This window comes from Myripristis murdjan, chromosome 16, assembly GCF_902150065.1.
Source record: "Myripristis murdjan chromosome 16, fMyrMur1.1, whole genome shotgun sequence".
NCBI lineage: Eukaryota > Metazoa > Chordata > Actinopteri > Holocentriformes > Holocentridae > Myripristis > Myripristis murdjan.
Window position 1 is genome coordinate 4,437,796 of NC_043995.1, and position 24,721 is coordinate 4,462,516.

General features: G+C 40.5%; 1 protein-coding gene across 10 annotated transcripts in view; it reads left to right on the forward strand.

Annotated features, from left to right (window-relative positions):
• LOC115373960 (plectin-like) overlaps nt 1-24,721 on the forward strand; it is a 154,933-nt gene that overhangs the window by 95,358 nt on the left and 34,854 nt on the right. For 6 of the 10 annotated variants that reach the window (XM_030072625.1, XM_030072629.1, XM_030072631.1 and 3 more), the window contains 5 exons: nt 12,705-12,766; nt 17,896-17,985; nt 20,006-20,083; nt 20,524-20,628; nt 22,701-22,867. In XM_030072625.1, the coding sequence (XP_029928485.1) occupies nt 12,705-12,766; nt 17,896-17,985; nt 20,006-20,083; nt 20,524-20,628; nt 22,701-22,867 (502 nt within the window). Of the gene's footprint in view, nt 1-9,354; nt 9,710-12,704; nt 12,767-17,895; nt 17,986-20,005; nt 20,084-20,523; nt 20,629-22,700; nt 22,868-24,721 lie in introns of those variants that run through there. The other 4 variants (XM_030072626.1, XM_030072624.1, XM_030072627.1 and 1 more) reach the window with 3 other exon arrangements.

Here is a 24,721-nt window from a genome sequence, read left to right on the forward strand (position 1 = left end):
CCGAGCCAGCGTGAACAGGAGCCTGGGAACGTCATCGTTTCCTATAATATTTCTGTAATAAGCTATTTGCTGTGCTCATGATACTCCATGGTGAGTTCATTGAGCTTATCCATGGTATAAATAATATCAATGTTATCTCTAAAATAGTGCTGTAATTGGCTGTAATAATCATGTAGGAACTTGCATTTTTGCTGAGATTTTCTTATGATTTTTTCAAATTTGTATTTAGACACGGGCATATGGGGGTGGAACAACAAATTGATCGATCAAAACGAAAGAACATGAAAAGTCATGAAAAGTCACCAATGTCCATACATTCATCAGCATAATAACTAACTAACTAAATAACTAACTAAATAAATAAATAAGAATAAAAAAAAAAAAAAAATGACGACCAACCAAACAAAACAAACAAACAAACAAACAAACAAAAAAAACACAAATTAGAAGAAATAAGAGCATTTGTTTTGCCACCTCCAGAATTCATCTATATTTCCTGTATTATGCTATTCTGTTTTCCCTCAAATTGATTTATTCAGTGAACCAATTGAATCTGTTATCTGTTGAGGATTACATTTATAAATAGGTCTCCTAAAAAAAAAAAAAAAAAATAGAGGAGAAAAAGTTATTTATTACAGAAAAACGTTTAGTTACAGCATATAGACCTCTTCCTTTTTCATGCATTGGTAATTATTTCAGCAGTCGGTGTTTTGTTTAAGAATTAACACCATGAAAGGAGGGGTGCATCAGCTCCTGCTCCAAGCATGATAAGGATTGCCTGCAGCAGCTCATTAAAAATAAGAAGAAATACTTTCACGCGATGTACACATTACAAACATCACCAAGGGCTCCGGCAAGCCGCAGCTGTAATGGGATGAGGTTACAAGAGATTTGCATAATGTACATGGGAACTGCCTGTGAGCAACAATTAAACAGTCAGCCCTGCGAGAAGATAAAGGAGTGGGGACAGAGTTAAATACAAGACAGTGGATTGGAAGTCGGAGCTGATAGGCTTGTGTGCGTTAGATCTATATGAGGCTATAGTGCTCACCTGTTGTAAATGAGTAACCACAGTAGATATAAGCAGGCTGGGCAGCATTATCTTTATCAGCTGACCTCAGGCTGCATGTGGCAGTGATGAAGTGATAGTGAAGATGATAGTGAGGACCTGAGAGTTATTATCTAAAAAATGTTCTCTGGTGGTGCAGTGATCCAGTCAGCACACATGGATCACATTCAGCCATGCTTGTTTTAACGCTTTGAAAAAGCAGTGAGCAAATACACAAGACCTGAAAATTAGAAAGAAAGTAGATGGGGGATGATAAGTTATTGACCAGAAAACAAGCAAAAAATTATAAATAAAATAAAAAGAATGAATTAGTTAATAAATAACTAAATAAATGTTGGTTTTAGAAAATGACAAAAAAAAAAAAAAAAAAAAGAAAAGAAAATGACCAGAAAATTGGCACAAAATGAATTAAAACTTCCAAGAAATTATTAGAAAATAGCTAAATAAAGAAACATAGCTAAATAAAATACCCATAGAAGTGGCAAAATGACTTAATAATCATCAAATTACAGAAAAACTATAATTATAAGTATTATTATATAGTTAAATTGAATTACAAGGAACTTATATGATACTCAAGAGTGAATTTGTAGAAACCACGTTATGACCCTTTATGACAAATTAGATTAGAATTAGAAATGAGAAATTGTTCTTGTTTTAGGGACTGTGGCAGTAATGACAAATATTTGATTTCACAGTCATACTGTTTAGATGTTTTATCTCTCTCTTGCTATAATATTGTCAATATATTCCTGTGTAATACACAGATAAAATGTCTCATTGTATTAGTATGTTTCTGTCTAAAGTGGTCCATGTAATGAAATGAGTCTTTTCTATAGGCTTGAAAAACCAGTGTAATGGCAGGGAGTGATTGTCCTTTGGCTCCATCTAGTGGTTGAAAGACTTCACTGCCTTGTCCTCTGCCAGCAGAGGAGCGGCGCGTGGCAGGCTGAAGATATACTGCTTTCCTTTCCACGTCAGTTTGGTCAGTCATGGGAGACTCCAACATCTCTGCGTCTAAAAATACAAACATGAGTAAGAGTGCAGTCACTCTGCTGCCGCTGCACAAGGTGCTGTGTGTTTAGGGACGTTGCCCTGGAAACACCTCTCAAGTTTCCCCTTTTTTCCACATTCACGCAGGCTTTTTGGAAAAAGCCATGCATAAGACAGCGTATGGAAGTACCATATGTAATAATGAGATATTAATGGCACTCAAGGGAGATGGGAAGCCTATGCTAAGGGCCTTGTACTAAATATAAGTTTTCCTAGTAGTTTCATCTTCCTCTTTGTCACAGTTCTGGGAGTCTGTGTGCAGTTTATTGTGCAGTTTGTCATGAATCAAGGGCAGAAGTGAAAATGGATTTTGCTGTTGTAACTTCAATTTCTTTTTTGTGTACTTGTCTCTTGGGTATTTTTAAGTCTTTCATTTTAGTTTTAGGTAATTCAGCCCATGAATGAAAATTATTTAAGTTTATGACTTAAGTATTCCCCATCTCTGCTTCTTATATTGGATTTGTTGCAGAGTGAATATTTCCACAGACGTAATGTGGCCAGTTCAGAAGTGACCAATGAGAGAAACATGGCAAGGAAAATTTGTTTAGTGTCATCAGATCCAAACTGTTTCTGTTGGCCTGGTTAGATTTACAGTAGTGAAAACACTGTTTTGAGGATGCTCGTGCAAAACAGAGGGACGTTCTGGTCAAAACCCACCACTAATACTTCCCCAAATTGATGAGTCATGCTGTACTTTGCTTTTGTACTTTGTTTTTTCTGAAGTACTATGAAAATAACCTAGTTGCCAACCCACTTATACTTTTGAGTACATCTTTCTCTTTTCTCTGAGTAAGTTTTAAATGAGCTGATTTTTACTAAAAAAGGATTTTTACACTAGTTAATTTACTTTTACTCAAGTGAAATTTGGGTAAAACAATTGCTCTTCTACTTCAGTAGATAATGTTGGTACTCTGCCCAGCCGGATCACCTACAGAGGGAGACACTGCACGCTGTCCTCTATGCTGGTGAAACTGCATCTTCCTCAGCTATTACCAAGATTTAATTCACCAAGTGAAAGATAAGTGACAGACAGAACAGTTGATTCCCAGATGTGAGTCTTTGCACAGGGTCGTGTTAAGCCCACGACCAGGTTATTTTAAAAGTCAGCTGCCATGGTTAATCTAGAAGCTTGTTGAGTCTGGGTTTGGTTCGCAGCTTTATCTTCAGATCTAATTCTGACCACGGCATCCAAAATGTACCGCCAGGCCGCAGATCCATGTGGATAATACCATGACAGTGCATCATTGTGCATCTATGTCAAACATCCCTGTGATTAAAATTAGTCCAAGCCCTCAGGGACTCTTGTATGGACTGGCTGATTGTTTAACATGTGTGCTTCACCAGTGGTATAAATGCACAGTATCTTGTACTTCATGGAGTGCTAACAGTTTGGTTTAATGTCAGGAAATCAGCAGGCCCCAAGAGTCTGAAAAAAGCCTTAAACTGAATGATTTAAATTCAAGGCCCTTATAAGGATTAACTCTTTGAAACTCATGTGAATCAAGTGTATTTGCTCAGGTTTCAAAGGGCTGACACTGACACACAAACTGAGCAAATTCTCTTGATTTCTTTCAAAAACATGGGGGAAAAGGAAATAAGCAAAATAGCAAAAAAAGAAAAAAAGAAAATTACCAGAAAATTAAAAGTCCTTAAAAAAATGTTTTAAAAAATATTCATTAATTATTAATTAATTATTATTAATTAATTCACACACCTCATCTTGCTCGATCCTCCATCCTTAATCGATCCTCCTTTGTTTTAGTATTGAACTGAGGTAAAAGACCGTTGTCCAATTGGAGATGCTTTTCCCTTCATACACAAGTACTAACCTCAACCAATGCCCCCACCCCCTCACCCCATCCCCCCATTTGGTAGTTAACACACACACACTCTCCCCAGGACCTCTCCCCAGTTTCCCCAGTCTCCTCCTCTGCAAAATGTTAGCACTTTTCATATAATAATCAGGTACCAAATGAATAATCATGTATATATCCATGGATGACATAAGAGGAAAATCAGTTTTTAGAGGTTTTGGGTCATGTTTGAAAAATGAAAAGTCCATCCTGTTTTTACATGAACTACAATTCATAATGTTTATGTTTTATACAATGTTTATCTATTTCACATGCACTTTATCATTTCTAACTTTGTAAGTGCTTTTTAAACTTGTTATGGACTTTTAAAAAATGTTAATGACCCCTTATCAAATTCTTGTAATTGGTTTGATTTGACCATTGTTCAACACGTAGCTTAGAGGAACCAGCATTCGAACCGGCAACCCTATGATCATTGGGTGACCCCATCACTATCTGCCTGGGCCAATAATTCATATCCATGTACAGTTTTCAATTGCTCAAGCTAAACTGAGGAGATACAATTGCAGATTATGCCATTGATTTACTGGTTTAGACCTTGATCCAAGGTGTGTGCCCACCGGCAACTATAGTTGCCAGTCATTAAACTGCTATTTTCTTCAAAGCTTAGTACAAAATGGAAAAAATATGATTGTTAGTGACTCAACTGACATAATTATATGCATGAAACCTTTGAAAAAAAATTGGGCATAAATGGGTTAAGTCTGAAACCCGCAGATACTGTATAATGCAGATCCTGGAATCAGACGGCAGCTTCCATCACTCTTCCTCCTCCTCTGTGGCTTCTTCATAGGAATCGGGGTGTTGGTCAGGGTATGTTGAGGCTGCTGCTAGTTTTATTATCATTCCTTTCCCTGTGGGGTGTGACAGCCAGATATTGCGGTAAATGCTCACACTTTTACCTTAAATGACAAGAAAGCAGGAGAGAGGGTGGGGGGGGGGAGACAGAGCCAGGTAACTTCACCTGGGAGAGCAAATCCGTCTTTGTTTTTTTCATCCTCAAACAATGAAAGGTGCTGTGCGTCCACTCCCTCTCTAAACCCCTCTGTGTCCTCAGCAGCTCAGCACTCTCAAAACCATAATGGCACATTCTCTTCATTCTTTTGTCCTCTAATCTTTTTGTTTTCTTGGGGAATAAGTTCCCTTAGCACTTAAACGCAGATTCTTCTGGCTGCAAGTAGCTGTAAACTCTCTCATGTGTTTGTCAATATACATGAGGGGGACACAGAATAAAAAGCCTCCGACCTCCTACTTTGCTTTAGCACTTGGAAGTTTAAGTTGATTGCATTTGTGCTTTTGTTTATGTTTGATTCGTATTCTCTGCCTGTTACACACACTGGTTTACTGCAGTAAAGGCCCACATCCTTGTTGGGCAGTGGCTGGTACAGAGTTGAGTGAATTTAAATTAGTGAATAGTGAGCAGCAATGAATTATTAGAAATACTATTACAAGTTCTCTCATAGCCTCCTCGCTGCAGTTTACGTTTTACCAACTCTGGGTCAGATTTGAGGGGAAATCTGCTGGATTGCTTCACAGCCCAAAACAAGAAAGGGGTGTACTTGTGCCGGTGTAACCAGACCTAATGCTTTAAAGGGATTGTTCACTAATTTGAAAAAAAATATATATGTTACCCCCCCACCCCACCCCCTCCTCCTGCCCAGCTGTTCTGTAGGACAGTAGTGGTGCTTTCTTCCTCTCATTGTTACTGAGTGCTGGATACTGGCTGGATGCTCCAAATGCTAACTGTTAGCCTCCTGCCATTGAGGTGGATTTCCCCCCAGCTAACACTCTTAAAAATAACCACCTTTAAAAATAACTCTGATCCACTCAGAGAAAGTTTAACATAGGTATCATGTCACATTTGAATTTGATGAAGACATATTGATTTTTAAAAATGCCACTCACAGCACCTCTAGACCTCTGAAACTCTGAATTCAATGACATTGAGGAGCTCTCACTAGAAAGCAGTGGGTGTAGATTATGATATCTTCATCTGGGATACCGTCCACATCTAAGGTCTGATGGTAAATAATCTTCAGCCATAGCTGAGCCAACTGTGTATATGGGTCACTTTAATGGCTGTGGGGTGGTCTGAGCCTGCTGGCTGTATGTTTAGCTTGGTCTGTGTGTCATCTCTGAATGGAGGAAATGTTATTTTTGCAAATAACAGAAAGCGCAGAGATCACTGGACATGGTGGTGTTTTGTTTTCTCCACCTATGCATAAAACAAACTGAACCAAAAAGGAAACCATGACCTAAAACCATGCCATACAAACCAAAACATTAGTTTATTGAACCGTTAGACCCGTAGTCTATGCTTAACCAGCCCAAATCCAATAATAAACACAGGTCACACTAAAACTGTTTTGAATTATATTTACATCCTGTCTCCACAGAATAACACAGGTTTCAGTGATGGATGACTGCAGACATCCCCGTTGTGATGTCATTATTGTATTTACATGAGTTGTACGTGCATGCTGTCATATTTACATCTATTCAACATCAGAATGTTTGCTGGGTTTAGCAAGAGCAGTGTGGGAACAGGAAACTCAGTGTCCCAGCTTCATTATGTAAAACGATCGAACCTCAAACTTGTCATTTGGGGGAAAATACTTGCACTTCATATTTTCACTGGGCTCTTTCTGTCAAGGCGTTCCATCTGGTTTTGATGAAGCCAGATGAGGGAGCAGCGTAATAAGCATGTTGAGACTTTAATGATATGTCTCTCTTCGGAGAAAGGATCTCATGACTAAGATGTTCCACAGTTTGTGCGTCCTCGGCTGTTCCCATGTGGGGTTTAGTCCCCTGTTAGTTTGGCCCACCGTGTTTAGAGAACGGAGCTGAAGTAGGTGCTGCTGCTTGTGCCGCTGCCAGAATGTCACCAAATGTTGTTCTCCCTAAAAATGGCTGCAAAACACTTGAGCTGCCACCTAGAGTACAGCCTCAACTACACCTCCTATTCTATTCTATTCTATTCTATTCTATTCTATTCTATTCTATTCCATTCTATTCTATTCTATTCTATTCTATTCTGTTCTGTTCTTTTCTGTTCTTTTCTTTTCTGTTAGGTAAGGTTAGGTAATCAGGCAAACATTCCAAAAAAGCCTTTGTCCTTCCCTTAAACATATTGAACATTCAGCATGCCTTCAACGATACAGTGCACACCCACATTTCACCTGATATACCTGTGATGTCAAAGTCATTGTTTCAACTTCATCAAATACACAGAAAACTAATTCCACACTAATTTGCTAAAATGAAAATACCCTTTTGAAATGCTCTCTATACTATGTGCTATGTGCTAGTCTCGTTCATAAAGGCCTGATTTGTATAGTATAGGCCTTTTGGGGTTTAGAGTCTAGGGGTGTCAGTGTTTCACAGTGTATTATGGGATTCCTTTCCCTTTCTTTGGACTTAATCACATTCCCATTCACCACTCCTTAATTCCTTAGCTTGCCTAGACATTGTATGGAACTACAAAGGTGTGTCTCCAAATTTGCAAACGTGGCTCGAAATGAGTAAACACAGCGGCACACACCTACGCTCACACACACACACACACACACACACACGTACTGACACATTAAGTAGCTTCATGTTCATACAGGCTGGTTTAAAAAAGCCTGCACCCTGGTGATTTTGAGATGCCTGATAATGTGATGTCAGGCAGGGTGGGGAAATGGGATATGCACCCTCCTCAAGGCGAAAAGGTGGGATTTAGCCGAGGCACAGCCACACCCTGTGCTTTGGTCTACCTGTCAGCACATACTCAGCCTCATAGGGGACCACAGTGGAGGGGCTCTGTCTGAATAAGCCCCGGACTCTCCTGATAACTCTCAGTAGATGTGGCAGTTTGGACGGAGCCCTAGCTGGTGAAGCTGTGAATTGTGTGAATGCAGCCTCTCCTATAATCCTCCAACCATGCACCAGGCAAAAAAAAAAAAAAAAACACCAGCTTTTGTAGTTTATTGTTTAACTGAATAGTCAGTGAAAGTAAAACACATTTTACCCCACTGCTGTCCACCTGCACATTAATGCAACCACAGAAACTAGCCACTTAAGTCATTTTGAAAAAAAAATGAAGTAAAGTAATGATCCATGACATTTTTGCATGAATAAATGACTGCTTTCCCAGTCAACCAACAGCCAGAGTTGTGATACATGAATGTAACAGCTACTGTATGAAAGCTTTTATATTTACTGTTGGGAAAAATCCTCTGCTGCATGTTAACTGATATGTCTTATGTTTTTGGCACCAGCGACTGTTTGGAATAAATAGAGGAAGAAGTGGGTGGTTAGCATGAGCAATGATGGCCACCATGCCTGAACCGACAAAGAAAAGAAAGGCACCTGTAGAAAGTCAAACTTCATCAACAGAGAATCAGAGGAAAAATACATAATTATCCTTCCCACGTTGTTTGATTGACAGGTGTCCAGAATAATCTCATTCCCAATCATCACTTTTTGTGCACTTAGTACTTTTTGAGTAACAGAAAATCCAAGGAAGGGGACAGGTGATGTCTGGGAAGTGCGATGCAAGATTAAGATAAAATAAATAATAGATAATAAATAATAAATAATAAGATTGGCAGAGTTTTGTTCTAAACTGTCAGTTTTAAAGACAGGATGTTCAGGGTGTGGTTTTATTTATCAGAAAGTGTCTGGCGTCTACAGCAGCCCAACCCTTCCCTTAACTATCTCATCTTTAGTTCCCCTCTGCTTTTTTATCTCAGTGAGTAACTCCTGCTGAAATGTCTGAGGAATGCTGTGAATAATGAATGATTAACCATAGGTGTGTGTGTGTGTGTGTGTGCGCGCGCGCGCACGCGTGAGAGAGAGAGAGAGAGAGAGAGAGAGAGAGAGAGAGAATCAGTCTGATTTATTATATTACAACTTGAAGCTTTTAAGTTTTTTTCAGGTATTTTACGTATCTCAGTGTTATGCAATGTGATACAAACCATAAACACTATATCAACACAAACTTTCGTGAGTGCCACTACCAACTCAGCTTTTGCACTTATAGGTGAGGTGTGTGTGCTCTTGCGCAAAAAGAAGTGATTAAGCGAGAGCGCACGTAGGTTACCACACCTCGTCTCTCCCACCCGTCTTCCTCCTCTGCTTCCTCGCCTCAGCACAGCAACATGACAGAGGAAGGGGTGTGTCCAAAGCCCTACCCACCATGTCCTCCAAACACATGCCGCCACTAAGTACACACTCACACATCACACACCAGGACAGGCCCAGACTCCATAGCCCACAGGCACCATTTACTCTGAAAGGAGTAGAGAGAAGAGAGAGGCAGAGAGAGGAAAAGAGGGGGAAAAACTCAGGAGGAAAAAGAAGGGCAGAGCCGAACCCAACGAGGGAGAGAGAGAGAGAGAGAGGTTGAGAGGCGTGGAGGGAGAGAAATCATAGGTTTCTGAAGTGCTGAGTGGATTGTGGCCGCAGGACTGCATGCTCTGGGAGGAACCTATAGGACCAGAGGGATAGACAGAAGCAAGGAAAGCAGAAGCTTTTATCAAAGGGGAAAACGCCAAGGCGGATTGTTTTATTCTTATTCTGTGTGTGAAGCAACACTGAGAGACGGTGACAATGAACTCTCAGCAGCAGAGGTACAGGAATTTCTCCTCTGACAGCATGGGCAGAGAGAGGATGCCCTCAGACGACGGTTATTACCAGGGGATGCTGAAGGCTACGGATGGCAGGAAAGGTACTAGTACGGCAATATTTATCAGAAAAAACTGCAAAGCCTTAATCTTGGTGCGTTTGTTCCTGTGTGTGCCAGATGCCATTGGACAAGAGTTGTCTGCTTTTCCAATAATAGCTGAGAGGAGGGTTTTACATCTCTACTTGGGCTCTATAAACCGTCAATAGCCTGCAGAGGTTGGGCTGGTGTGAGATATATTAAGCAAGAATGTCCTTCTGATGCTAACGGTAGATTGCTGTTTTAGTTGCAAGATGCCTTATTGAATTTAACTGAGGCCTTTATTGACGTCACAGGCAAGGATAATAACATCCTGCAGGAATCCATCACTTGTGATTATAAAAAAAAAAAAAAAAAAAAATCAAGCAATCCTGATTGGACTGCTTTGTCCACGCTTTCTCCACTAATTAAGGGAGGATACTCCCCCCCTTCTAATGCATCAGCAGATTTCTCACTTTGTAACTGTCAGGTCAGTGAAGCCCATTCACAGTATGGTGAACTACTCTTTCAACTGGATGCTTGTGTTGTGGGTTTACTCAGTTACTGCATGCAGCTATATTTGTCCTCATGGTGTCGTTCATACATATGATGATGCAGTTTCCTTTTTTCATTCAGATTTTTTTGGTCAAATTTCCAAGACATTTGTGCAGGCCTCTATTTTAAATGCTTAAATGTTAGCATATTATAGGGCTAGACAGTCTATCAATAATATATCAATACTGTGACATATGACCTGATATTACCTGGGATTTTGGATATTGTAATGTGGTAACTGGTTTTAAAGGCTGCATTACAGTAAAAGGTAGCCATTTACTGAACTTATTTGACTGTTCTAGCTGTTATGTTATTTGCTGTTATTTGCCTGGTCATTCTATCCACATTACTAATGACTGTATATCAAAAATGTCATTGTGTAAATATGTTATATTCATCACTGCAGTATTGTCACAATATGAATGAGATATTTAGTCAAATATAGCATGTTTGCTTTGACACTGCCACATAATGCAATGATTGGTTGGTGTTAAGTAGCTGTATGCATGGGTGTTCAAGAGGACAGCTGGACACTGATACCAGATATACTACTTTTTAGCTGATCTACAGTATATCCGGCCGGAAGAACTATTGACTCACACTGTTTTTGGCTATAGACTGCACATCACTCTCAAACCTGTTTGTGTTTAGTGACATTTGATACTTAAAGTTCACTCAACCCCCATCTACCTCCACTGGAAAGAGCAATGTGTCCACAACGAGTTGTCATTTGCCGCAGTTGAAAGAGCGCCAGTGTTAAGTAATGTGGCGTGAACGGAAGGGAATGCCCCACAGGTCAAGGTGCAACTCTGCTGGGATTTAGTCCTGTCTGCAGCAGCCATTGGGAAACATCCCAGTGATGTTGGTCTCGATGTGTCACCAATCAGCGTGACACTTTGCCACTCTAGACAGGAAGTAGAATGACAAAGCACCATAAAGCACAGTCCCCATTGGTTTATTTTATAAATGAGGACGTCAATAGTCTGTTGGTGTCTCTGTGATGGTTCCTATGGAAACAAAGCTCCATAACACTTTTGCAGAGGTTGTTGTTGACACCCACCTTGAGAAGACAAACCCATTGTAGCCTGCGGGTACTTTTTTTTTTGCATTAGCACTTCTGAATCACTGCCCTGCACTTTGGTTTTCATTGCAGGGTGTGTCGTTTTAGACATTTAATTCAGCAGTGTGTCACTCCCTTGTGACGCTGATAAGAACCAGGACTTTGTGTTGGCGTTCATAGTTCATTCTGGGCTAATGTCAGTGATATTAATTTTACAGTGTCAGTCAGGGAAGGTGGGCGCCTCAGTAAATGATAAGAACTGTTAATAGAGTTAAGGCATTCCGTGTGAGATTTAAATGGAAAGTTCACTATTAAAGCATGACTATGGAATAAGGGCTGCTCACTAAACCGCAAATCTTTTGATCAAATAGACAGTTGAAACCAGACAAATCCTTCCGCTGTGAGGGTTTGTTGTCCCTGAATGTTCCCTAATGAGCCACAGCGACACGCCTTGCGGTTGTTGCCAGTGTCCACAGTCTAGTCAACTCGTGCTCAAGTAGTGTGGCTTGGTGGGTGTCTGCAGGTATGTTGTCTTAGTAGGTGTGTCATGCTGAGATCATGCTGTTTCTTGTTGGAAAAAAGGGATTCAGATCAGTCAGCGATAGTTATAAAACAGTTAACACCTTGCATTTCCAAAGCCACAGTCTTGTGAACTGTCTTCACAACATTTGAAATATTTGACACTAGAGTGGATAATAGTGTTTGAGTGCACTTTTTGCAGTGATATCATAGGGAGAGACTTTGCAAAAACAACTTTTCCAAGACAATAGGGGAACATCTGCTGACTGAATGTGCTCTGATGCAGCCTGACTCACACGCAGACATGCACAGTCAAGACGGTTATGAATAGTGGCATGATTCCACCCACCGATGACTTCTGTTTGTCCCAGGGAAATTAAACAATTCTTTGGCATCTTGGATATTTGAAATTGCTCTTGTGGTTATGTGAAGCATTTGAAAGCTCCACCTGATCTCTCTGGGAGAGTTTGCTGTTGCTGTCTGCTCAAAGAATACGTCACTGAAACACCAAATACAAACAAACAAAACAAGAAAATTTTTACTTGTGACACAAGTGAACAAGTAAAAATTTGCTTGTTCCATTGTCAAAATTTGTTTCTTGTTTCAAGCTAATTTTCACTTGTTTCAAGTAGATTTTCACTTGAAACAAGTGAAAATTGTCTAAAGACAAGTTATTTCTGAGCTGATCATGTCTTATTTTAAGTGTCATGAGATATTTTGACTAGAAATAAGACATTTTTGCTTGAAATAAGACAAATAATCTTGGTAAGATTTTGACTTTTTGCAGTGTACATGTTTAAGCTTATCAAAATCAATTTCCACTTCAGAATTTCAGATGGACCCACCGTATCTGTCTCTGACATTGTATTTGTATTTTGTGTTTTGCAGATGAACGGGATCGAGTACAGAAGAAGACCTTCACAAAATGGGTGAACAAGCACTTGATAAAGGTAAGGGTCTGCCCTTGTCCCAGTCCATTATCGCACTTTTTCTTACTGTACTCATATGGCAGAGGAAAGCATATGTCTTTGCCCACACACAAACACACACACACACACACACACACACACGCACACACACATGCAACATCACAACACACATCATCACATTTGATTGCAGTTTTCACAAGAATAAGGTACATTTCTAAAGCAGTTCAAGAACATGCAGTTCACTGCTTTGTTACCCAGTAACCGCCAAAATTAGCAAATTGGAATTCTCTCTGATTTTCCCTGTTTGTGGTCCGGGACTAACAATGCAAGTGGTAGATGTTTCCTCAGTGACTCATTGTACCAATGTGCCCTCAACCACAGGGGAGCTAAGTCGAGTGTTTTCTAATCGCTGCAATTTAGGCACTCAGAGGTCATTTATCTCCGTGTTTTTTTTAAATGTATACTCTCTAATTATCATAGCTGTTCTGCTTTATAATGGTGTTGGTGAGATGATTTACAGCTGACAGTTTGGATGCACTGTGGTGTTTTACACTCTGTGCTCTGAATAGTGAAGGAAGATCAAAGCAACTGTCTCGGAGGATAATTTCTAAATGTACAAGGAGGTTGGTGTAGAGATGAGATGACATATACCACACACACCACAGCATAACCTTGTGGTCCTGAGCCCGTGATGGGAGATGGGAACGTAGTAACACAGTGATCCCAGAATCAGAATCAGAAATACTTTCATCCCATGTGCAGATGTCAACATAAACAACAGAATAGGATCCCACAAAGATCACGCTTCATGTTGCTGATTGCCCTCTAGCGTAGGCCCTGACCTCTGTGCAAATGACTATCTCAACCCCCCCCTTCCACTTATACAAACACATTAGCTCGTGACCTATTGTTTCACTCTTCATCACCAACATTGTGTTGTTGTGTGGAGGCTTACTAAAAGTCCAGGCAGTCATCAGCTGTGTAAACCATCCATCACCAGGCATCTCCTCTCACCTACCTCACTCCCTGTTCCTAAACTTATGCCTGAGAGGACATCCAATTCATCACACTTAGGTCACAATGAGGGACGTATAAAGGACAGGAGGTGGGGGTAAAGTTGAACAGGCCAGACTACTCACTCTGGAGCTTCTCATTAGGAGTGAAAAATTAGCCCCTGCAACACAAGGCCCCTCCCACAGAGCGGAGCATGTAAAAATATCCCCACTCGTGTCACTTTTCATCCAAGAAAGTCCCACTGGCAGCCAAACATTTGCAGGCTTCTGACATTAAGTGCTTCCACATTATTCCCCATCTTCACTCCAAAGACATAGGGCCATTCATTTCTCTTTTTTAGAGATGAATGGAACAAGAGGGAGGAAAAAAAAAATGAAGCACAAAGAGAGTGTTTTCCTTTCCATGAACGTGCAGCGCTAACGTATTATGCTACTCATATAACTGAACATGCTCCCTCTCGTTTCTCTAAAGTGTTCGCCGTGAATATGGAAGGGTGAGTCATAGACATCTGGATTCACTTAGCTCCCTCTGAAAAGGCAGATCTGGTTTTGGCGCTGAGCCCAGGGTGGCCGGGCCAACAGTAGCACATGTGCTGCACAGACTCCTGGGCCTGGGTGGCTGCCTGCATTCATGCCTGGCCGAAACTGAAAGAAATGTATTGACGCAGGGGAGGAAAGACATTGCATAAGTTACATTTAATCACATCCCTGTTACTGGCTAATTGTTGAAGTTGACGAGTTTATAAAGACGGACTTTCCCTCCGAAAAATATCTTGTATAAAAATAGCCTTTATAGCAATGTTCTTTTCAAACATAGCCATTATAAACTGTACTTTCATACTCCTAAGTAGCAGCGGGCTATAACCTGGATTTGGAAAGTTTGCTGGACTTGATTACCTGTCACTACCTAAAATTAGACCTCTAGACCTAAAATTCTTCCTCTTAGTGGTTAGTGGGGTCAGAGGTGGGGCAAGAAAAAAAAAAATTGGCAGCTGGGTCAGGCATTGTTGGTGAGTCTAGCTTTCTTAGGACAGAGTGCTCTGGAGGAAAGCATTTCTTGGTTAATCTTGGATTTGATTGTGCACTGAGAATGTGACCACACCCAACACCTAAAACCAATTTGGGAGAATCTGCAGGTGTCAATTAGTGGTGATGGGACGTTCCTCTCTGCTATTTGTAATGTGGACTGAAGACAGATGTTTTATTAAATGAAAAATATGTTTACTGCAGCTTTAACCACATCCTTGCCAGTGATTGCTGCATTCTACAAATCTCAAGAGATGGAGTTTCTCAGTGCATAGAGCATATAAAAATAGCCTATATAGCAAGAAGCCAAATAAGTGGATTAAAGAATAAGAAGCGAAAGATCAGCCTTACTTAAAGTCAACAGATGAAAACTTAATTGAGGGGAAAGTAATACATTTGGCAAGTGAAGTGTTAAGTGTCTGGCTGTGTGAAAGCCTCCTCCTCTAAGGTTAGCTGACGTTAAACTGATTTAATGGCTTAATGGCTGGGTTGACAGGCAGACTGGGTGCAGCTACGAGGAGCTGTAAAGGGACACTGAGTGGTTTCCCCTGCTGTAAATCTTGTAATATAGTGGGAGACAAAGTGAAAGGTCAGTCAGACCTCATAATGAGGGTGTTTCCCAAAAGATTTCTGCCACATTCAGAATATTAAACACCTTAATCCTCGTGCATTAAGAAAATTCTGAAAGTGAACCATCAGAGAAGCAATTAAGTAAGATGATGAAAGGATTATGTAGAAGATTTTGTCAAGCAGGCTCCCATACAGAATCCGGTGTGGGACAGGAGGTGTTTTGCTTCTCGAGAGCAGATCACATGTATGTGCTGGGACTGTCAGTTCTCAGGATTAATGATTTTCACCTTGAGGTTCACAAAGAAACAGACCCAGCAGCTCATTTGACCCTTGGAGAGCAATTTGTAGTGTAACACTACCTGTAAGCAGCGGCAATGTGACTGCGGTCACGTGGAGCAGGACTGCAGCCTCAGTAATTTAGTGGTGGTGATAGATAGGGCTTCAGCAAACACTGAGAAAACACACTGCAGCACACACACTCTTTAAAAATAACACATTCGTCATCATCTGAACACAGGAAATTAACAAACCTATGTGCCATGGAGCATCACTTTCGGATAAAATGCATGCAAATTTTGATTGTTTTTGTACAAATTAATTACAATTTCTGATTTTAAGTGCTAATTTATACAGTTTTTACATGAAACCACAGCTCTTAAAACAAAGAATGAAGATGTCCCAGTGGCAGGCTTTTACTGAGCAAGAACACCATAGCAATAGTCCAAACTAAGCAACACACTGTTCCTTTTATATCGCCACAATCAAAGTAAAGGATATTTTTTTTTTACATGTGTAGACAGTGATCCCTAGTGGCCGTAGTGTTAGTGACTTGAATCACTCCCAGAGCTGCATTTCTTCATCCGTGCTGTGCAGGGTTGGGGTTAGGGAGGAGTCTTTGTAATGTCAGATAAGTGTGTTCAATTTTATGCCAACACAAATCGACCACTGTTGCAACTTGCAGGGGAAATTTGCTTTCATTCCTCTTTAGGGCCAAGACCTGCTCTCCCACATGATCAAACACACCCAGTCGAGCACTGGATTTTTTTGAAAAATGACTAGTTATATCCTTCTGTTTCATTTTCCCATCTCATGTATCATCAATTATCACTTTACATTTCTAATCATTCCATTGTCATTCATTTTTTATTAATCTGCCCTTATCCTCCTCCTCCTCTATCTACCGTGTTTCCATTCTTTCTTTTTTCTCCATGTCTCATCTTTCCGTCCTTGTTTCTGCGTTTCTCATCCGTCATTCTCCCTCTCCACCCAGCATTGGAGAGCCCAGGTAGGTACTAGCATGTTCTGGCAGCATTGTGCTACAGTGTAGACTCTTCTATGACCCTTACCTGACCTGCATGTAAACTATATACTTTCCTGACCCTGCACCAGTCCCTCCCTATGCTAAATTCACTTTCACTTTTTCAATATTGGTATTGATTTTTACAAAGGGAGAAATTACATACATTAAATTCTCGTTCCCCACCATTACACCTTGCCTCACCTGTCTGTTTGCAGTCACACAGCACCTCTCTTACTGTGTTTTAGCTAATATCACGATCACAGGGCATGATTTCAGTTGAGTGTGTTGGCACAGTGTTGAATCATCCGAGTTATCCTTTTCACTGATTTTTTAAAATTTATTTATTTATTTTTTTTATTCGGCGTCACATCTATCAGCTGTCAGGGATAGCATCTGCCATTTGGCATTCGGAGTGGAACACACTCTGCTTGGATGCTCACGGCGATGCATTCCTGACCTGTGTAGAAATGTACTGGTAGAAGTTGCTCAAAGGAGAAGTGTGTAGGGCTCAAATTACCAGGGCCAGGTATCATTTGAAAATGTAGGAACCAGCATGTTGAATGTAATACTGGTGCCAAAACAGTACTGTTTATTTGTTATGCCATTAGATCTCCCAACTACGAGAAATAACATCAGAATTTGTCCTGGTACCATTTTTCATTGTTCAGTATTTAAACTCAGGGCCAAGACCCAAGATCCAACAGTTTCATTAATTCTCCAATATGTAGACTTACATCAACAATATCTGACATTTAGAGCTATTTCAAGAATATCCAGTGTGAGTACGTTTCATTGGATTTATGATTAATGAGGTTCTGTGTTGCCAAACTTGGCAGTTATAACCCTAGACAGTTTTAGTAAAATGTGGCCTGGCCTCGAATCACTCCTGCCACACTTCACACAAACCACGTCATGAAGGCAGAGTGACGCCACCCTACACAAGTTTGTTGTCCCTGCCTGAGGGAAGTATTTACCCAATGATCCAATCTGCATCCACTTTAGTAGAGCAGACAATTTAAGATTAACCATTGAAGAACTCTGGCACTGAATGTTTTGTTGGGGACTTTTATTATCCAGACCTAGAGATAAGGGTTACAAAATTACAGTCCCACCCCAGGAGGAAGGCGTTGTTAACCTAATCCATGTTGTTGTGCTTGGGTTGACTATTGATGGTGCTAAAAATCATCTTGAATTCTTGTGACAGTGTGTCTCCTTCTGTTTGTCCCTCTTTCTTCTGGCAGGCACAGCGTCACGTGACAGACCTGTATGAAGACCTCAGAGATGGACACAACCTGATCTCTCTGTTAGAGGTCCTCTCCGGGGAGACGCTGGTGAGTGTCCGCCTCACATCGGAAGTGGGACCAAGCTCCGCCTCTGCTACCTCGACTGTCCTCCATCCTCTGAACCAAAACCTAATCCCGACTAATAACACACTTATGAAGACTTACCTTAAGTCAACCTGGCGTGCCATCCCTTGTGGCAGCGAATGTTACGTGATGTCAGCCAAGCCTTTCAATCAAAGGCTTAACCTGAGCTGAACTTAGTCGAGACAAATTGTCAGGATATAAACAAGACCTATTAACTGCCTCTGGTGACTCTTGAGTCATAATGAATTTAAGGACCATACCAGTTATTTTGCATGTTTAGCAAAATATCTACAAAATGCATTCATCTCTCTGCTAATCTTTTCATAAAGTAAGCAGTTGTGTTGAAGAACTTAACATTTTTCGTGCCTTTTATCCAGCTGTTGGTTTCCATTCATTCCACTACAATATGGAAATGAACTTTCAGACTTCAAACTTTCTTCATACCAGTATTCCATCACTGTAATAAACTTGTCCTTGCTACTTTTTCAAAGGCAGCAGCACTGTTGTGTTTTGATAACTGTGGGAGAAACATTTGCTTTACACAGCCAGTTATCAGTTCTACGGTTTATGAATGTTGATGGCTTTATCAGCCACAGGAATGTGGGGAGTAAATGGGCCAAACATTCAAAATCACTGGTATGATCCTTTAAAACTGACTTTTCAAACGTTCTTTAGTCTGCCTATCTCTAAAAATTCTTGAAGGCTTGCAGATCACATTCCTGCCATTACATTGCCTCTATAAGCCAGAGGCAGGATGCTATATTTTACACTCTTGGGTTCAGATTTGCACAGAAGCTTCTCTGCTGCTGTAGCTCATCGCTCCCTCCGCCAGCTCCACCTCTGCTCATCTTCTAGACGCCTCCATGGCCGTAACACATTAATCCCACTTTGGCCTCTGTATCTCTCTCACTCTCTTGGTGTGAACTGTACTCCTGTCTGATCCCTGGTTCTTCCTCTCTGCTCCCCTTCCTCCTACTCTTCCTCCTGTACCACACCTCCTGTTTGCCTCCCTTTACCCGTCTCCTGTGTATGCTGAACTTTGCCATCTGGCCTCTGCCTCCTCTCTTTTGCACTGCTCTTGCTGGGGCTAGCCGAGGGAGAGAGACGTGGTCAGGAGCGTTCGGTTGGTGAGTGGGTCTCTAACTTACAGTTGGCACCTTATTCTTATGATTCACCCACGCTTTCCCAGTGGTTTGGCTGTGCATGGTGACAAGACTTCCTGCCATGGCAACTCAAATTATTTTATGGGCTTTCATTTCAGGTATCACTCATTGATGGGCTGGCATTAATCATGTAGCTGCTGGATATAAACCAAAATATTCAGTTATCAATAGGTGCTGCATACACCTGCAGGACCCATTGACGAACTAGTCTTTGGCACTACCTTGCAATGTAATTATAACAGTATGAAGCTATCAAAACAATTTTTTTTTTTACAGCCAACTTGTGTCTTTTACTCACCGGAACCTATGGCCATTACATACAACTCACCATTATATAAAAAGAAACTAATGTTAGCTTGCTTTTAGATGATCTAAGTAATAACAAACCATGTTATTGGCTCAGCCAATGCATGCATTTCCTCTTCAGATTATTTTTTTTTCTAATTCTATTTGTCATAATTTCCCTTTTCTTTATCTTTGTCTGGTGATGGTGAACAACAGGACTGAACCAAAGAAAGCAACATTTTGGATCAGGAATACACCGTAGCATACTCTAAAGCCAAACATTAACCCGTCAAAGTTGTTTTTATTGGTGGAAAGATCCGTGACATTCACCAGTCATTCCCATGTTTCTTCCTTTTATCAGTGTCTTCCTTTTTGATTTTCATTTGTCCTCACCATTCATTTCTCCCTCTTTGTTTGATGCTAGCCACTCTCCCCAACTGCGAGTACACCAAGAGGATCATCTCTGATGGTGGCATTGTTTCCTACTGTCTTAAATGTCCCTAAATACCTCTTTGTCTCTTCTTTGTTGCCTTCAGCCCAGGGAGAAAGGCCGCATGCGATTCCACAAGCTGCAGAATGTACAGATAGCACTGGACTTCCTCAGACACCGGCAGGTAAGTTATTTCAAAGCTAAGTTGGGAGAAAACTACAGGTATACCTTGATTATGTTACTGGGACATTGGGTGACCGGATGTCCTGAATTACAAGCAGGTGTCCCGAATCCCAAATCATGTCCTGTTTGACTTGACAATTTGAGTAAACCTAAATTAGACTAGAGTTTTGATTAATTATGGCCTAAAACAACAAATACTGATTGTTGGTGTTGCCCACAGACAGGCACTGTTATGCTCGTAGCCTACATGGACTATGGCTGATTAAGTTTTAGTAGATATTTATTTTAATTTTAATTTTGAGTTTTGACTTTCCATGTTTCATTGGTACTGAATTTCACCCACTCTCATCTGGTCTTGCATCAAGGTCTTGCATCAAGATACCTCATTGTTCTCAGGCAGTATTGTAACCAACAAAATCATTGTATCTGTTTGATCCCCAGGTCAAGCTGGTTAACATCAGAAATGATGACATAGCAGATGGGAACCCCAAGTTGACCCTGGGGTTGATATGGACCATCATCCTCCACTTCCAGGTCTCCTCCTCTGTCAGTGTTGTGTTCCATTACAATTATAGCTCTATACCTCTGTCTCTGGGATCTGCGCCTTTCAGCTGCCACTTCCCATCTCCTCTGAATCAATCAGACTGGATGAAGTTCTTCAGAATTCTACGTATCTCAGCTTCCTAATCAAATCAAAACTGTCCTAACCTTATTCTTATCAGATGTTGATGTTATAGTAACACACTAACCCATACTAAAACCCAACATTCAAGTCATTTACCCTACCAGTGCAATATCATGAATAGTGCGGAGACATTTGACAGCACTCAGGGCCATGTTATTGACTCTTCAAGGGTGTGTCTGTGTGAGTCACACTCTGCCTGACTCTCAAGGGGAGGGTGTGACTACAGTAAAACTGACTGATACCCTACACTCCCAGCCATGTCCCATTTAATCATACAGCCCAGCCTACTTCTTTTCCCATCTATGCCCAAAGCTACCAGGCAGAAATCCCTCTGCCACAGCCGGAGAGGCAGAGCCACACCTTCTTCAATCAAATGATTCAGGGTCATGTTACACAAAGGCTTAAGCATAACATGGGAAATAAAGGAGGGAGTGTAATGTTTTGGTAAAGTTAAAGCTCCATTGTGTCCCAGAGGTAGATAAAGAGATGAAGAGTCTTTATTAAAAAAAAGAAAAAAAAAAAAAAAACCTTTAGGGTGAGCCATCGTGGCTCATCATCAGAGAAGACCTGCACCCTGCAACATGCACAAAAAAGTCTATCTTAACAAGTCATTTTCTTTAAATCAAACAGATTTTGTATGATTCAATGAAGGTCTGGTAATCTGAAAATTTTGTTTAATTGAAGATAAAAGATAAGGTGCATGCTTCAAAGGGTGCACCTTACTTAGTTTTTCTAAAAAATTGGGCATGGGACACTGAAAAGTAATCTGTATCCCATAGCCATACATTATTTTCCCAGGCTAGACCAGATAACTCTGCTGCTGGATCTCATGAATCAAATCTAAAGCAGTTAGCAAGACTTTGCTCTGCTCTTATGTACATGGACAAAACAAGCTCAAGGCCACACCTTGAAATAAGTAAAACTGTCTTCCCCCTTATGCCAAGATAATGCCACTTAATTTACAAAAAAATGGCATTGATGGCAGATTAAGGGTTGAATAAGGACACATACACACACATGCAACTACACAAACATCCGAAGTCATTCTAAAACACACACACACACACACACACTCACAAACTCACACACACACACACACAGTTAAACAGTAACTAATACCAAATGGAAGACCCGGTGATTATGACTCATTTTCTTTCCCATCCCTAAATTCCGTGAATGAAAAGTAATCTGTGTGCCGTAGCCGCAGCAGTATTTTCCCAGACTAGACCAGACAGCTCTCCTGCTGGATCTTGTGAACCAAATCACAAGTAGTTAGCAGAGCTTTGCCCTGCTAATATGCAAATAGACATCACAATATTCCTGTTGATTTCTCAAACAGGACGGCCACTAAGCCTAGCAATAATTTAATTTCAGGTTCTTAATTACATACTGTGGTGGTATTTTCATTTCCCTCTCACTTGTTAACCCTTTGAAGCCCTTTTTTTTTTTGGCCATTTTTTTAATGTACGTTTTTATACAATTTTTTTGCTACTTTTTTGTAGCTATTTATTTATTTATTTATAATTTTCTAATCAATGTCTGTTCATTTAGTAATTTTTATCTTTTTTCTCATTTTCTGTTCAACTGTTTTGTTTTTTCTTTGTAGCAATGTCATGGTAGTTTTCTTGCATTTTCTTTTCAATTTTTGTGGGGCAATTCTCTGGTAATTTTATAATAATTGTAATGCAATATTATTATATTATTATATTATTAGAAGTCAAGTGAATATGCTCAGGTTTCAAAGGGTTAACAGACATGGTTCTGTGCTCCCTCTTCTGATTTAAGATTTAGTGATTCAGCTCAATTTTCAGCTCTGGGTTTCCACTAATGATTAATTTCCTTCATATTTCCTCACAAATACATTTTTCCACATATTTCCAAGCATATTTCACCCTGCTTCCTCTTAACGTTCCCTCTAACTGTGATCCCTCAGATCTCTGATATCCAGGTGAACGGCCAGTCGGACGACATGACGGCCAAGGAGAAGCTGCTGCTCTGGTCCCAGAGGATGTCGGAGGGCTACCAGGGCATCCGCTGCGACAACTTCAGCACCAGCTGGAGGGACGGCAAGCTCTTCAACGCCGTCATACACAAACACCAGTGAGTGGTCAACAAATTCTCTTCCCAGAAATGACAAAAAGTAGTGACAGCTATCTGTTGATGGTTGTTTTAACCTTTTTTATTTGGAATAGTCGACTGAGCTCCATGTTGTTTTCTACTGACACCTTACATCATTATTCTGGCCATTTCTTTAAAAACAACAAAACCACTGAAATTACGGGAAGAATTTGTCCTGTTTAGCCTTAATAATTTCTAATAAATTGTATTAAATAGCAGTGTGCTTTCCGGCTGCCTCTCTGTGACTTCCAGTGGTGCGGGGCTTGTCATGGCACATCAGCAGGTCTTATTTAATACAGAATGTATCTGAGCTGGAGTGGGAGCTTGGCACACTGTCAAATGTCAAATTATAGTTTATCATCCCAGTTTCAACCTGCTCTATAATTATATAATACTCTATTACTGTGTCAGCGCTGACAAGACTTGACTCTTTTCAAATCATTTTAAACATGATTAACAGTGACCAGGTTTCTGATGGTGTTTTTACAGGTCTCTTCAACAGTTAACAATGTTTACAAGACAATACACAGTTAAAGGACCATACCAGCAATTTTGCATGTTTAGCACAATACAAAATGGATAAACTTTAAGTTTCTGCTAATATTTCCCAAAGCAAGCAGTTATATTTTAGAACTCCTTCACTCTTCACAGCAGTATCCCATCACTGTAACAAAGTCGTCCACATTAGTTTTCCAAAAAGCAGCAGCACTGTTGTGTTTTGATGACTTGAAACTGTTGAAACAGTCCCTTTACCAGAAAATAGTCCCACATAAACATTTGCTTTACACAGCCAGTTATCAATTCTGTGGTTTACAACTTTGTTCGCTGTAGAAGCAGAACATCATAAAAATTTATATTTGAAATTCTAAGTATCCCCGCATGATTTGCACAAAGGTTTGTTGCATGTAAAATGTGAGGAAATTGTACACTCAAAACCTCTAGGATGATTCTTTAATAGCCTCCATATTAATTGCATCAGTAGTGCTCAGATTCAAACGGACACTCCCTCATTTATATGTTCTTTTCAGAATGCATTATTAATCAGCTTACAAATGGTATCCTATAGACATTTTTAGCCCTACACTACTAGCAGGTCTTGACCCATCTTCTACTTACTGTACCTGATAGCACAGGTCCCACTCTGCTTTAATCAAATGTTGATCCATCTCCATGAAACTGTCAGATCCTTCAGCGAGGAATTCCACCAGTGGGTGTTGGCCATCTGTGAAGGACACATCCTCTGGTGTTAAAGTGATAATTCCTCCATTAAATGTAATTAGGTGCTTAAATTGCTGGGTAGTGTCCATTTCACATGAAATGCTGATGTCCTTGCTCCTGAACACCAATATGTTAACTGCCCCACAGATATGTTGTCTTTATAATAGTGGTTTTGTGGGGTAGCGATGGGAAATGAAGATGCATTTACTTTTCCGTGACAGTCTGTGCGATTTCCATTTGGGTGGTTTGGTTTTTAGAACCTGTAACAAAAGAGTGCGTTTACAGTCCTGGGAGAAAAGAGGACGAGCAGAAAAGGGCCTGTGGATGAGAGAAAGTTGAATGCTCAGCAAGGTGTGGTTCTCATCAAAGAGTCATTATAAATTCGAAGAAAGAGATACCTGCAGGGGCAGGTTTCCCTAAACCCGAGCATGGACTTGCAACTCTCTGACAGGAAGCCTTAGGTGGAAACACAGAGGGCTGGATTAGTAACTGCACTTCATAAAGTTTGTGGAGGTGTGGTGTGTGGGCGTTACTGTGGCACTTTGTGCCCGCTGCCTGAATGGTGCAGTGTTACTTCTTGCCTAGGCATTATGTAGGGCATCCCAGCCCAGAATGTGT